The following is a 13,150-nucleotide window of genomic DNA, read 5'->3' as shown; positions in this document are numbered from 1 at the left end:
AGACATTATCACGCATGAGCCAGAAATGCACATTTCTGGGCAGAAATAACAAAAAAATACCATTTTGTATTCAGAACAACTAAGTAATCCAATGCTTGGCTGCCGTGGCAGTTATTAAATTACATGTTAACGGTTTGTACCGAATCTCGGCAAAATTTCTTCGACTGTTGTGTAACAGGAGCAAAAAATCTACATTTTTAGTTAAAAATAGCTCCAAATGCCACAAAACTGGAGACAAAATGAGATTCCTCCATGCATACACTAAAGATACTTCAAAATGGTCAGGAAATAGACATTTTCCCACAAGTCGCCCTCTATTGCCATCTATGAAACCATTTAAAAGTACTATCTCCTGCGTTGCTAGGGAGGTATATTTTCCCTAGCAACGGTTACCATAGAAACATAATATAGATTTCCAAGGCCCTCTAAATTACTAATTTTTCCTCCAATAGAAGTTTTCTTCAAGTTTTCCATATGGTGTGCACTCCATTTTGCTGGGAAAGCAGCCAAGTGCCCCCTTAGCAACGGCCCTACAACGGTTTTCCCCACAGAAGGCCTTTGGGAGTAGAACTTTTATACACTCATATCTCCGGATAGAATAGACGGATGTTTATGATTTAAATCTTGAAATGTAGGAAATGATGCAAAAAGTCAGATGAATGCATGCAGCAGGCTCAAATATGTAATCTGAATACTTGACAGGTTTTGAAAAGTAAACATTCTATTTTTTACCAATTTTTACCAAAAATTCGAATTTCGAAAGCTCATAACTTCTTGTAGAAGTGACATATCGAAACAAAATTAACATTTTTGTAATCCTTGGTTCCTGTTTTATCAGTCCATGAAGCTACATTGAAAAATATCCATATTTGATTATTTACCACTCCCCTTTGCATCATAAGTGCAAAAGGAAGCGGTTCATATGAGGTCAAAGTTCAAGGTCAGATAGCAAGGTCAAAGCTACCAATGTGCAACGGCTATCATATCAAAAAATATTCCACAGACACCCTACTTTTCGAAAACCATGATGAGAATTTGCCACCTCAGGTGGTACCGATATCTCCTCTGGCCCATGGACTACAAGTACAACGTGTTGTGAGTACGGCAAACGCGTTCGTAGCAACAACCTTAACAGCGCTTCAGCGTTTTTGTAAAAATCCTCTTGGTAAGAGAGAAATATTGCGTCATTTTTATATGCAGACACCAGGCATCTCTTACCTGCATTTCTGTACACACAAACAACGCAAAAGCTGGCAGAAAAATAAAATTTTAGCATCTATTCCCATGCAGACCACAGCCCAAGCCGTCCCTAGCAACGGCCATAGCAACCAATCTACTGATTTAAGTGGATGACATTGTGTTAATCTTCAAACACTTATATCTCCTGATAGAACTGATGGATTTTTGAAATTTAAAGTTTACCATTCAGAGAATGTTCAGGTCTATCAATCAAAATATACCTTTCAAGGCCCCATAGGTAACGGGAAAATATGCATGATTATAAAATTTAATTTCTACACTTTTCTATTAAAAATTCCAAAAAGTATCAGCTTTTCGAAGCGCATTGTGCTTTACAACGGGTCAAAATTTATTTTGATATAAAAAGTGATGTCAGATACAGTAAAACACCTCATTTTTTGCACATTATAATTGGTTTTCAGGCACAATTAGCAGGTACTAGCTTCCTAATACATTGTTTTCTTGGAAAAGCATGTTGCCTAGCAACAGTTGCTAGGCAAAGGACAGTTCGCGATGGCTCCACCCCTGAAATTGTTTCTAGTGTCGTGTAGAACATTTGTGCCAAGTTTCATGCTTTTATCACCATTTGAGCAATTTTCGCACCGATCGCCTAGGCTATTACTACATGTCACAATAGCATGTTATGTTAACTTGCAAGTTACCTTCTAATACTGTTTTTCACTATCTGATGAATACTGTATACTGTCATGCAAACAAATCATGAATTAACTTAAAACTCGTCATACGTGTGCACGTTGGAACCGGGTTACTCCATGTTCCGTCAGCTTGGCACGTCGCTGCAGAAAAACCGTTTAGTTGGTATCCCGTGTTACAGGTGAAGGTGACACTGTTCGGGTAGGAGACCAAACCGGTAGGACTCAACGCTCCGTTAGTTGGTGCTGTTAGAGTCAGACATTGAACCGCTGAAATGGATAATAGAGAAAAAAAATCATATCAAAATCCTATCGTCATCGGCAAAGCCTCGTTGACTTAACATTTATTCCAATCAAGCATTTAGGCAGAAATGAAATCTTAAGCTCCACATATTGGTTGTGCCTACATTGTACTTTCAAGTTGAATCCGTGTGTCTTAAGTTAATATTGAATAGACGTCTGACCAGGGCACGAGAATATGCTCAGTAAGTGTAAGTTTTACTAAGGAACTGATATATAAACTACTCTATAAAATTATCTCACATATTTTAAGCTAGTAATATTCTTACGTGTGCATGTTGGAACAGGATTGCTCCATGTTCCGTCAGCTTGGCACGTCGCAGCAGCAGCGCCGTTCCGTACGTATCCCGTGTTACAGGTGAAGGTAACACCGTTCGGATAGACGTGTGGTCCGAGAGGACTTAAGGCACCGTTAGTTGGGGCCGTCAATGTCGGGCATGGTCTGGCTGAAATAGTCAATAACCTTTCATTACTTACATTAGAATATAAAATGAAGATGCACAAAAGGATGTATTTCAACCCATTACCGTCCATCGTGTTTATATACTGAATGATCACATCGTTACCTTTGAATATTTTGTATACTAACTTCTGAAAGCCTGTATACCACAATTAAAATAGGCATCATTGTATGTGACATATATCAATGTGCAGATTGTCTTACGTGTGCATGTTGGAAAAGGATTACTCCATGTTCCGTCAACTTGGCACGTTGCATCAGCAGCACCGTTCAGCATGTATCCCGTGTTACAGGTGAAGGTGACCACAGTCTGGTAGGATGTCGCTGTGGTACTGAGCGCACCGTTAGGCGGGGCCGTTAACGTTGGACATTGTCTTTCTGTAATATTTAATACTAATTTATCACGGTGATCTCATAATACATGTACTTTAGATAATTTAAATGACGTCAATATATTTATCCCAGTGCATAGAATGCCGTCTCGATTTGCTGGCAACCATGTTCTGAAAATTTAGTATAGCAAAAAAAAACACAGTTACCGATCAATACTTTCTTCACCATCTTGTGAAAGTCTGTTTACTATAATTATAAAGATATTATTGCGTGTAGCATTTCGCAATTTGTAAGTTTTTTTTTACGTGTGCACGTTGGAACAGGATTACTCCATGTTCCGTCAGCTTGGCACGTCGCAGCAGCAGCACCGTTCCGTACGTATCCCGTGTTACAGGTGAAGGTGACCCCGTTTGGGTAGGAGACCGCTCCGGTAGGACTCACCGCTCCGTTAATCGGGGCCGTCCGAGCTGGACATTGGACCGCTGCGATGAATAATATTTAAATAGAGATAATTGCTTTGAAATATTTATCCCGAAAGGCAAAAACAACACTTTACGTGTGCCTTCTGCTGTTTGCCAAAGTTGAAAAAAGGGCAACCCTTATTCTTCTACTAGTACAATGCTGAAATGTCGATATACTATAATTCGGAATTCGGTAAAAATTACTACAATAACATATTGTGTTAACTTGCAATTTCCCTTCTAATACTATTTTGCTATCTGATGAATGATGTATGCTGCATGCAAAAAATTATTGATTAACTTAAAACTCGTCTTACGTGTGCACGTTGGAACCGGGTTACTCCACGTTCCGTCAGCTTGGCACGTCGCTGCAGAAAAACCGTTTAGTTGGTATCCCGTGTTACAGGTGAAGGTGACACTGTTCGGGTAGGAGACCGCTCCGGTAGGAGTTACCGCTCCGTTAGTTGGTGCTGATAGAGTCAGACATTGAACCGCTGAAATGGATAATGGAAAAAAAATCATATCAAAATCCTATCGACATCGGCCAAGCCTCGTAGACTGGGCATTTATTCCAATCAAGAATTAAAAATCTTAAGCTCCACATATAGATTATGCCTACATTGTACTTTCAAGTTGAATCCGTGTGTCTTAATATATTGAATAGACGTCTGGCCAAGGCACGACGACATGCTTAGTAAGTGTAAGTTTTACAAAGGAATTGTTGTGTAGACTACTCTATATTTTTAAAACATTTTAAAGCTAGTAATGTATTTACGTGTGCATATTGGAACAGGATTACTCCAAGTTCCGTCAGCTTGGCACGTCGCAGCAGCAGCGCCGTTCCGTACGTATCCCGTGTTACAGGTGAAGATAACACCGTTTGGGTAGACGTGTGGTCCGAGAGGACTTAGAGCACCGTTAGTTGGGGCCGTCAATGTTGGGCATGGTCTGGCTGAAATAGTCAATAACCTTTCATTACTTACATTAGAATATGAAATAAAGATGCACAAAATGAATGACGTATTTCAATCCATAACCGTCCATCGTGTTTACATACTGAATGATCACACAGTTACCTTTGAATATTTTGTATAATAAATTGTGAATGCCTGTATACCACAGTTTTATAGGCATTATTGCTTTTGGCATATATCAACTTGCAGATTGTCTTACGTGTGCATGTTGGAACAGGATTACTCCATGTCCTGTCAGCTTGGCACGTCGCAGCAGCGGCGCCGTTCAGCATGTATCCCGTGTTACAGGTGAAGGTGACCACAGTCTGGTAGGATGTCGCTGTGGTACTGAGCGCACCGTTAGGCGGGGCCGTTAACGTTGGACATTGTCTTGCTAAAATGATAAGAAACGTGTTATTACCGAGGTCTACTCATTGACTGAAAATACTATAAATGTATCTTGATATGTGTACCTGTATAGTTGAAATACAGAAAGCACAAGCAATTCCCCCTCTGATACTCTTTTCACAATGTCATAAATGCGATTATACTACATTTGCTAGCATACATGAACCTTACATGAACCCAAGTCTTACGTGTGCATGTTGGAACAGGGTTGCTCCATGTTCCGTCAGCTTGGCACGTCGCATCAGCAGCGCCGTTCAGTACGTATCCCGGGTTACAGGTGAAGGTGACCCCGTTTGGGTAGGAGACCGCTCCGGCAGGACTCACGACTCCGTTAGTTGGTGCCGTTCGAGACGAACATTGAACAGCTGAAACGAAAAATACAACAGTAAAAAAAGACTTCCTATTAAACACGTAGCTAGAAATAGGAGTATATATTACTTTATGTCTCTACGTAATGTATGGATCTTTCATAACAGAAACTTGCAAGAACAGGCCCTTTAGATTCTCTGTACTAAAATATGAATGTGCACCAGCATCTACTAAAATGGTTTGCCAAAGTTCATATATATTATTAAAATCTATTTCCTTCTCATGCCCTCACCACTAGATTACATAATCCCTTGTTAAAAGTAAACTTGACCACGTTCCGTTATGTCTGTATATGTGTTCGGATAGGACATGAAGCCCCGATAGTTGGGTTAGTCTGGTTGAAATGGTAAAAGAAATCTTGACATATCATTTATTTTTGTACTAAAGATGCTGTCGATAACGTATTTTAACGTATGCCTGCATATCATATGTTAAATGCAGACAATATATATACATTCCCAATTTACAGTCTATAAAATGCCTGTATACTAGAACTCGATAGTTATTACTGCAACTAACAAATATCAACTTGGATATAGTCTTACGTGTGCATGTTGGTACAGGATTACTCCATGTTCCGTCAGCTTGGCACGTCGCAGCAGCAGCGCCGTTCAGTACGTAACCCGGGTTACAGGTGAAGGTGACCCCGTTTGGAAATGATATCACTCCGGTCGGACTCACGGCTCCGTTAATTGGGGCCGACCGAGTCGGACATTGAACGTTTGCTACGGATATTAGAAAAAGAAATATCTAACTTATAGGTAAAAAAAATTACAATACATAACCTGTACCTTCTGCTAAATAGAATAGATATTTTTGGCTGATGTATCAATCCTTAAATAATAGATATGCATTTAAATATAGACGTGGCTAGCGTAAGTATAGTTCTATTTTCCAAATCTTAGATACTAAAAGTGGCAATTCTCTTAATGCTGCTCAGTACAGTGTACTAGTGTAGTCGTGCAAAAGCATTTACTACATTACTCTACATGTATGTACCATTTATTAACTTCCAATACGTCTTACGTGTGCATGTTGGGACAGGATTACTCCATGTTCCGTCAGCTTGGCACGTCGCAGCAGCGGCGCCGTTCAGTACGTATCCCGTGTTACAGTTGAAGATGACCCCGTTTGGATAGGAGACCGCTCCGGTAGGGCTCACCGCTCCGTTAGTTGGGGCCGTCCGACCCGGACATTGAATCGCTACAATGAAAAGGACCAAAAACATCATCAATCATAAAAATAAAAGCGTTATATTTTAGGTGTGCTTTTGTTGATAAGTAGGGCACGTATGTCTAGACAATAAATGGATCTTTACGACTGAATCTGCAAGACAGACCCTTTAGGTCAATAAGATTTTATTACTGTAACAGAAGTTTTTCCTTATGCTAAAAATACAAACATGACGTCTCTAACCCATCACTATCCATCATGTTAAACCCTATGTCTGTGTACTACAATGTAATAGACATTTTTTTTTCATATAGAGCTTATTCACCACACGTCATCATGACGTCACCACCCCTCATGTTCCGTGCGACGCCATTTTGGGGTCCACCTCTACAGTGAGTTTCCAAGCGTTGAAATGGCCGACAAACGTTAGGTAAACTGTCCTTTGTCCTATTACACGAAGACTTTACCACCACTCATACCTCTCGTTACTGGAACAAAATAAAATCTGTTGGGATTGACCCGTTTTTGTTGAGTTTTGATCAGTCTGATCGAGACGGCGTCTACCGCCAGCGGAGTCCATTGACGCGACTAAGCTTGGTACTCACGGGGCAGAAGTTTTTACACACAGGATCGGTTCAAACCCTTTAAGAGTCTGAAAGCGTTTGATTTGATTTGATCGTTGTATCAGGATGTGTAGAGAATGTTGTGGGACGTGCAGTTTCGTGGTGAAGTACGTTGTAGACTGTCGGGATACGCAAAGGTCGCTATTTTGGAACAGCCCCGGACTGTGTCTGGATAATAACAACAAATGCGGGGCCATCGGCCGCCGACCGGCCGCCATCCACAGTCCGCACTGCCGCGACTGTGGCTGAACAAGGTGAGTGTTACAAGTTGCCAGGGCCCTGTTCTACGTGGACATTTACCACAGAGTAAAAGGACAGGTAGCTCCAACAGATACGTGGCCATGGCTACCCACGTTGACATCTACAGGCCCCTACGCCAGGGTAAAACACACCGATTTCTGATCAGCAAAAAAAGCCGATAAAAGCCGATCTTGAGAACATGAGACGTGGTCATGGAGCCAGAACAACCCCAAGGACAATNATTCACCACACGTCATCATGACGTCACCACCCCTCATGTTCCGTGCGACGCCATTTTGGGGTCCACCTCTACAGTGAGTTTCCAAGCGTTGAAATGGCCGACAAACGTTAGGTAAACTGTCCTTTGTCCTATTACACGAAGAGTTAACCACCACTCATACCTCTCGTTACTGGAACAAAATAAAATCTGTTGGGATTGACCCGTTTTTGTTGAGTTTTGATCAGTCTGATCGAGACGGCGTCTACCGCCAGCGGAGTCCATTGACGCGACTAAGCTTGGTACTCACGGGGCAGAAGTTTTTACACACAGGATCGGTTCAAACCCTTTAAGAGTCTGAAAGCGTTTGATTTGATTTGATCGTTGTATCAGGATGTGTAGAGAATGTTGTGGGACGTGCAGTTTCGTGGTGAAGTACGTTGTAGACTGTCGGGATACGCAAAGGTCGCTATTTTGGAACAGCCCCGGACTGTGTCTGGATAATAACAAACAAATGCGGGGCCATCGGCCGCCGACCGGCCGCCATCCACAGTCCGCACTGCCGCGACTGTGGCTGAACAAGGTGAGTGTTACAAGTTGCCAGGGCCCTGTTCTACGTGGACATTTACCACAGAGTAAAAGGACAGGTAGCTCCAACAGATACGTGGCCATGGCTACCCACGTTGACATCTACAGGCCCCTACGCCAGGGTAAAACACACCGATTTCTGATCAGCAAAAAAAGCCGATAAAAGCCGATCTTGAGAACATGAGACGTGGTCATGGAGCCAGAACAACCCCAAGGACAATGTTACGAACAAGAAGAGTGTTCAAAACGTAGATTGTGGCCCAAAACACGCAACTATCGCCAAGAGTTTGCATAGCGTACCATAGCGATAGGCACCAGGCTGCACCCCCTAATGGCGGACAATGCTCGCTGCCGGGGGAAGAGTCACGTGACCATCTGTGGTGAATAAGCCCTATAGTATATTACAACTTGTAGGTCGACTTACGTGTGCATGTTGGAGCAGAATTGCTCCAAGTCCCGTCAGCTTGGCACGTTGCAGCAGCAGCACCGTTCCGTACGTATCCCGGGTTACAGGTAAAGGTGACCCCGTTTGGGTAGACGTGTGGTCCGAGGGGACTTAAGTTCCCGTTATTTGGGGCCGTCAACGTTGGACATTGTCTAGCTGAAATTGTCAATAACCCTTCCTTACTGATATTCGAATATGTACTGAAGATGCACAAAATGATATATTTCAAGCCATGAACGTCTATTGTGTTTTAAATATTAAATGGTCACGAAGTTACCCTCAATACATACTACACTATATCGTGAATGCCTGTGGGTATACCACACATAGATGGGTATTGTTGAATATACATGCAGATTATATGAACTGGCAGGTTGACGGAACATGGTTGCTCCATGTCGTATTGATCCTCTTACGATAGATATGGATAGAAGAAGAAGAACTTTATTGTATGGCAATTGCACGTGGTACAATGTATGGCAAACTACATAAAGAGAGTAACAACGTAACAATAAAATAAGTGTGTTGAATAAGATCTAATGTCGAATAAAACATATCTAACATATCTATATCATAATTATTAAAATAATAAGGGATAGCACAAGTCTTTGATGAAGTGTTACAATCGAGTGGACTAATCACAAGTTGATATGGCCAAATTCTAAATACATAACGTGGCAGTTCTCCTAATGCTATTGCTACTACTGTAGGCGCACAAACACAATAACTACTCTGTTTACTCTATTTACCATTTTTAAAAACTTTCAATACGTCTTACGTGTGCACGTTGGGACAGGGTTACTCCATGTTCCGTCAGCTTGGCACGTCGCAGCAGCAGCGCCGTTCAGTACGTAACCCGTGTTACAGGTGAAGGTGACCCCGTTTGGGTAGGAGATGACTCCGGTAGGACTTATCGCTCCGTTACTCGGGGCTATTAGAGCAGGACATTGAATGCCTACTATAAAAAATAAAGAGAGAAATAATTGCCTAGGACGATTAAAAAAGGTGCAGTGTTTGGGTAGAGTTAAAGAACGCACCACACCTTTCGAAAGAAGAGTAGAGGCATGCCATTTTTCCTGCACGCCCTTTTACTCTGAAGTGTAATGTAACTAGTATAAAGAAATAACAGTATGGTATATTGATGAACAATTTAATGCTATTGGACAACACTGTAGCCAATACCACAAGAGAAACCTACTATCAGTTCTGCAGCCTAGAATTTCCACCCGCATTGCTAAGTGTCCATGCCAGGTTTGAGGGTTGAAGCGCACATAACGGGCATCAATGGGGTTGTCCAGTAGGTTCGTTACGGGTGTGTTCCTGTCCGTGTTTCCTGTAAAAACCTGGAAAGCAAAGGGAGAAATCGGGTAAGGGAATTTGACAGCCTTAGGCATTCCATAAAAGACCAACAATTTCCATTTTGTTTTAAGGCTTTATCTTAAAAAGAATATTTTCGAAAATTCAATATTGACGATTCGAGATGACGGATAGTTTAAACATACATAGCATCATTTCATGACGTCAATGGTGTTGCTATGGGCAACACACGATTAAGTAGACCTTAACATTCTATCATAAACACTTTTTGTTAAACTTACCATTAAGTTTTACGAGAAAATGGTTTAAGGCAATAAATCACATGAATGACGTCATACTGACGTCATATTACGCCATAATGATATTAACATTTTTTCATTATTAATTATTACTAGTACACCATCCTAAAATAATTTAGAGGCCATACAATATACTGTTCACGAGTTTTTTTTTGGGGGGGGGGCGAATGTGCCCCCCCCGTCCCAAATATAAAAAAGCCCAGTCTAGATAGGGTTGAGAAGTGCAGAATGTTTGACTATTTATAAGTCTATCTTTACGTTTGTATAATAGATACTATTCTGGTATAAAAATGACTGTTATATATATTTATATATCCATACATATATACCTTTTCTGAGTCATCGCTGTCTGAATATGTCGTCCAAATATTTCCATCTACACTGTACTGGAGTTTGTATGACGTCACCCATTGTTCAACAAGATCCCATCCGCCACCCTGGGTAATGGTGCCGGTGACGCGCTGCTCTTCTCCTAAATCCACCTAATATATATATATATATATATATATTGCATTTATCAATCCATGGCTTGTCTATTGCTGAATATTGGTCTTGAATACTAAAGGGGTATGTCAACTTACTATGTAAAGAAAGGAGTGGCAAATATACCTTTTGGATTGTCAAAAAAAGTTACATACCCCCCCTTTAATGATGTAACGGAATGGCATGAAATGTCTCCATGTAAGCACCGCGGCATTTCTAATATACCTGCAACCATTGATGAATGTCCCTGAAAAATGGTGTCCAGTCTCCGTAACCCCTGATTCCGTTTAGCCGTCCGTAGTATGGCTCGTGATCAACACCAGAGTCCGATGATGCTGTGATGCTGTCATCAGGTATGGCGCCGGATTCCATCCCAAGCTGAACTTGACAGACTGTAAGAAAAAGAACATGCGTTCTGAACCACTTGGTGTTGGATATCGTTGAAATGCCCCCTAAATAATTTTAAACGAGCACAACATATACGCGCATGACAACCTTTAGGGCAAGATTCCTAATGATAAATACTACATAAAAAACATACTAGTGCTAGGTATAGACGTATAGCATTAGTAGATAGACGTCCGGATGCCAAAGTTCAAATAGCAGAAGGGACAATCCTTGTTATGCTCTTATCACCACAGTGCTGGCGTGCAAAAAATGATATATGGTCGGATACACGTATGGTTCTGGTGACGTCAACATTGAACGTGGTTGTAAGAAAATGACTAATGCCCTCTTATTATGGACATCTATTTACTAAAGATGAACAAAATGTTGTCTTTTGGTACATGCCTGTCTGTCGTGTTCGGAATTGAGAAAACATACCTACATACTTTCCAATACTCTTTTTACCTTCGCCAAGAAGGTTATGTTTTCATTAGTGTTTGTCCGACTGTCCGTTTGTCCGTTTGTCTGTTTGTCTGTGAACAGCATAACTCAAGAAGATTAATACGCATTGTCACTAAACATGGTAGGTGGGAGGTCTTGATTAGACCTAGAAATGATTACATTTTGGGCCCCCTGGTGGCTTTTGTTGGTACTGCAGTAGAACTTCCGGTTTTTCATTCTCGCGATCTAGACATGCTAAGATCACTAATTATGGGAATAAGTGACATGAGTCCCCTAGCATCTTGTTCTGGAACTGCAGCAGAAGGATAACTGATTGACGGGTTGTGTTTATTGCTATGTGGGTAGCTAAAGTTATGCTTGACTGATCAGATGACGATTTTGCAAATAAGGAGCTAATTTGCATAATTAATAAGAAAATTCTATAAATCTGCTTCGTTCGATAATAGTATCATAAAACACGTATGACATGTAATTGAGAACTAGAATAACATCTGAGTACATAGATTATACAAACAAAGACCTAATTTGCATAATTAATGGCAATCTTTTATAATTTCATAGTTGTAATTGCTAGGAATTTCATACTTGCCGCATTTGGAATTTAAGTTAAGGTGAACATCAATAAAGATAACTTTCATAATATTCAGATTATGACCTCGTTTGCCTAATTAATAAGGAGGTGCTAGAAAACATTTTTTGTTAAGATAAGGCTGTCGTCGGGTGGAGAATAAGATCAAATGATGTAATCATGCAAATAAGGCTCTTATTTGCGAAATCAATCATTTAAATTTTATAATTCGTCAACCGGAAGGATTAATATCATTTGGCGAAGGTATGGGGTCGTAAAACTCTTGTTTGGTAATTTTTTCATGCTGCAATTTGATAGCCTCTGCTGACATATACGAATTTACAAGTCGTCTTACGTGTGCATGTTGGAACAGGGTTACTCCATGTTCCGTCAGCTTGGCACGACGCAGCAGCAGCACCGTTCAGTACGTATCCCGGGTTACAGGTGAAGATGATCCCGTTTGGGTAGGAGACCGCTCCGGTAGGTCTCAGCTGTCCGTTTGTTGGGGCTATCAGAGTCGGACATTGAACCGCTAAAAAAAACAAATAAAACATATCAAACAATGCCATTTGCTTAGTAAGATACATGAGTCTGAAGGAAGACTCGACATTTCATGCAATTTCATTGCTCTTTAGGTTCTATGTACTACATGAACGTACTGCAATTTTTTTAATTCAAAGGACTGCCAATGTATAGAGATCAACCTGTTATCTGTGCTTAAAAATTTACACGTTTGTAAATTTATTTGTCTCATGTTTTGAAATAATTGCCTCCTAATACTCTTTTAAATATATTGAGAATACAATAATGTATACTGCAATTGAATTGCTTTGCTTACGTATGCATGTTGGAACGGGATTACTCCACGTTCCGTCAGCTTGGCACGTCGCAGCAGCAGCGCCGTTCAGTACGTAACCCGTGTTACAGGTGAAGGTCACCCCGTTCGGGTAGGAGACCGCTCCGGTTGGACTCACCGCTCCGTTAGTTGGGGCCGTCCGAGCCGGACATTGGACCGCTACAATTGAAAGAGAAAACAAGAAGCCATAGGCGACAATCTTCCGTGAAGTTTGATATATTGCAAGAAAAGGAAGTAGCCATTGGCGACAATTCTCTGTGAAGTGTGATACTTTCTGATTGGAAGCCTGTTGCTGACCCTGGTGTTACCTTGCTGA

At 41.1% G+C, this 13,150-nt stretch overlaps 1 protein-coding gene across 1 annotated transcript in view; it reads right to left on the bottom strand.

The window, feature by feature from the left end:
- The window catches only part of LOC109474734 (sushi, von Willebrand factor type A, EGF and pentraxin domain-containing protein 1-like), a gene marked incomplete at its 5' end in the record, with an annotated part of 46,591 nt that extends 33,666 nt beyond the window's left edge, over positions 1–12,925 (bottom strand). The window contains 13 exons of the mRNA XM_019775095.1: positions 1,986–2,162; positions 2,462–2,638; positions 2,857–3,030; positions 3,291–3,467; positions 3,764–3,940; positions 4,222–4,398; positions 4,996–5,172; positions 5,722–5,901; positions 6,203–6,379; positions 8,442–8,618; positions 9,241–9,417; positions 12,334–12,510; positions 12,817–12,925. Coding sequence (XP_019630654.1) covers positions 1,986–2,162; positions 2,462–2,638; positions 2,857–3,030; positions 3,291–3,467; positions 3,764–3,940; positions 4,222–4,398; positions 4,996–5,172; positions 5,722–5,901; positions 6,203–6,379; positions 8,442–8,618; positions 9,241–9,417; positions 12,334–12,510; positions 12,817–12,925 — 2,233 coding nt within the window. The remainder of the gene's footprint in view (positions 1–1,985; positions 2,163–2,461; positions 2,639–2,856; positions 3,031–3,290; positions 3,468–3,763; positions 3,941–4,221; positions 4,399–4,995; positions 5,173–5,721; positions 5,902–6,202; positions 6,380–8,441; positions 8,619–9,240; positions 9,418–12,333; positions 12,511–12,816) is intronic.
- Positions 12,926–13,150: the final 225 nt, after the last annotated feature.

The sequence above is a fragment of the Branchiostoma belcheri genome, unplaced genomic scaffold (assembly GCF_001625305.1).
Source record: "Branchiostoma belcheri isolate BF01 breed outbred unplaced genomic scaffold, Haploidv18h27 scaffold313, whole genome shotgun sequence".
Taxonomy (NCBI): domain Eukaryota; kingdom Metazoa; phylum Chordata; class Leptocardii; order Amphioxiformes; family Branchiostomatidae; genus Branchiostoma; species Branchiostoma belcheri.
This window is presented reverse-complemented; position numbering and strand designations above follow the sequence as displayed.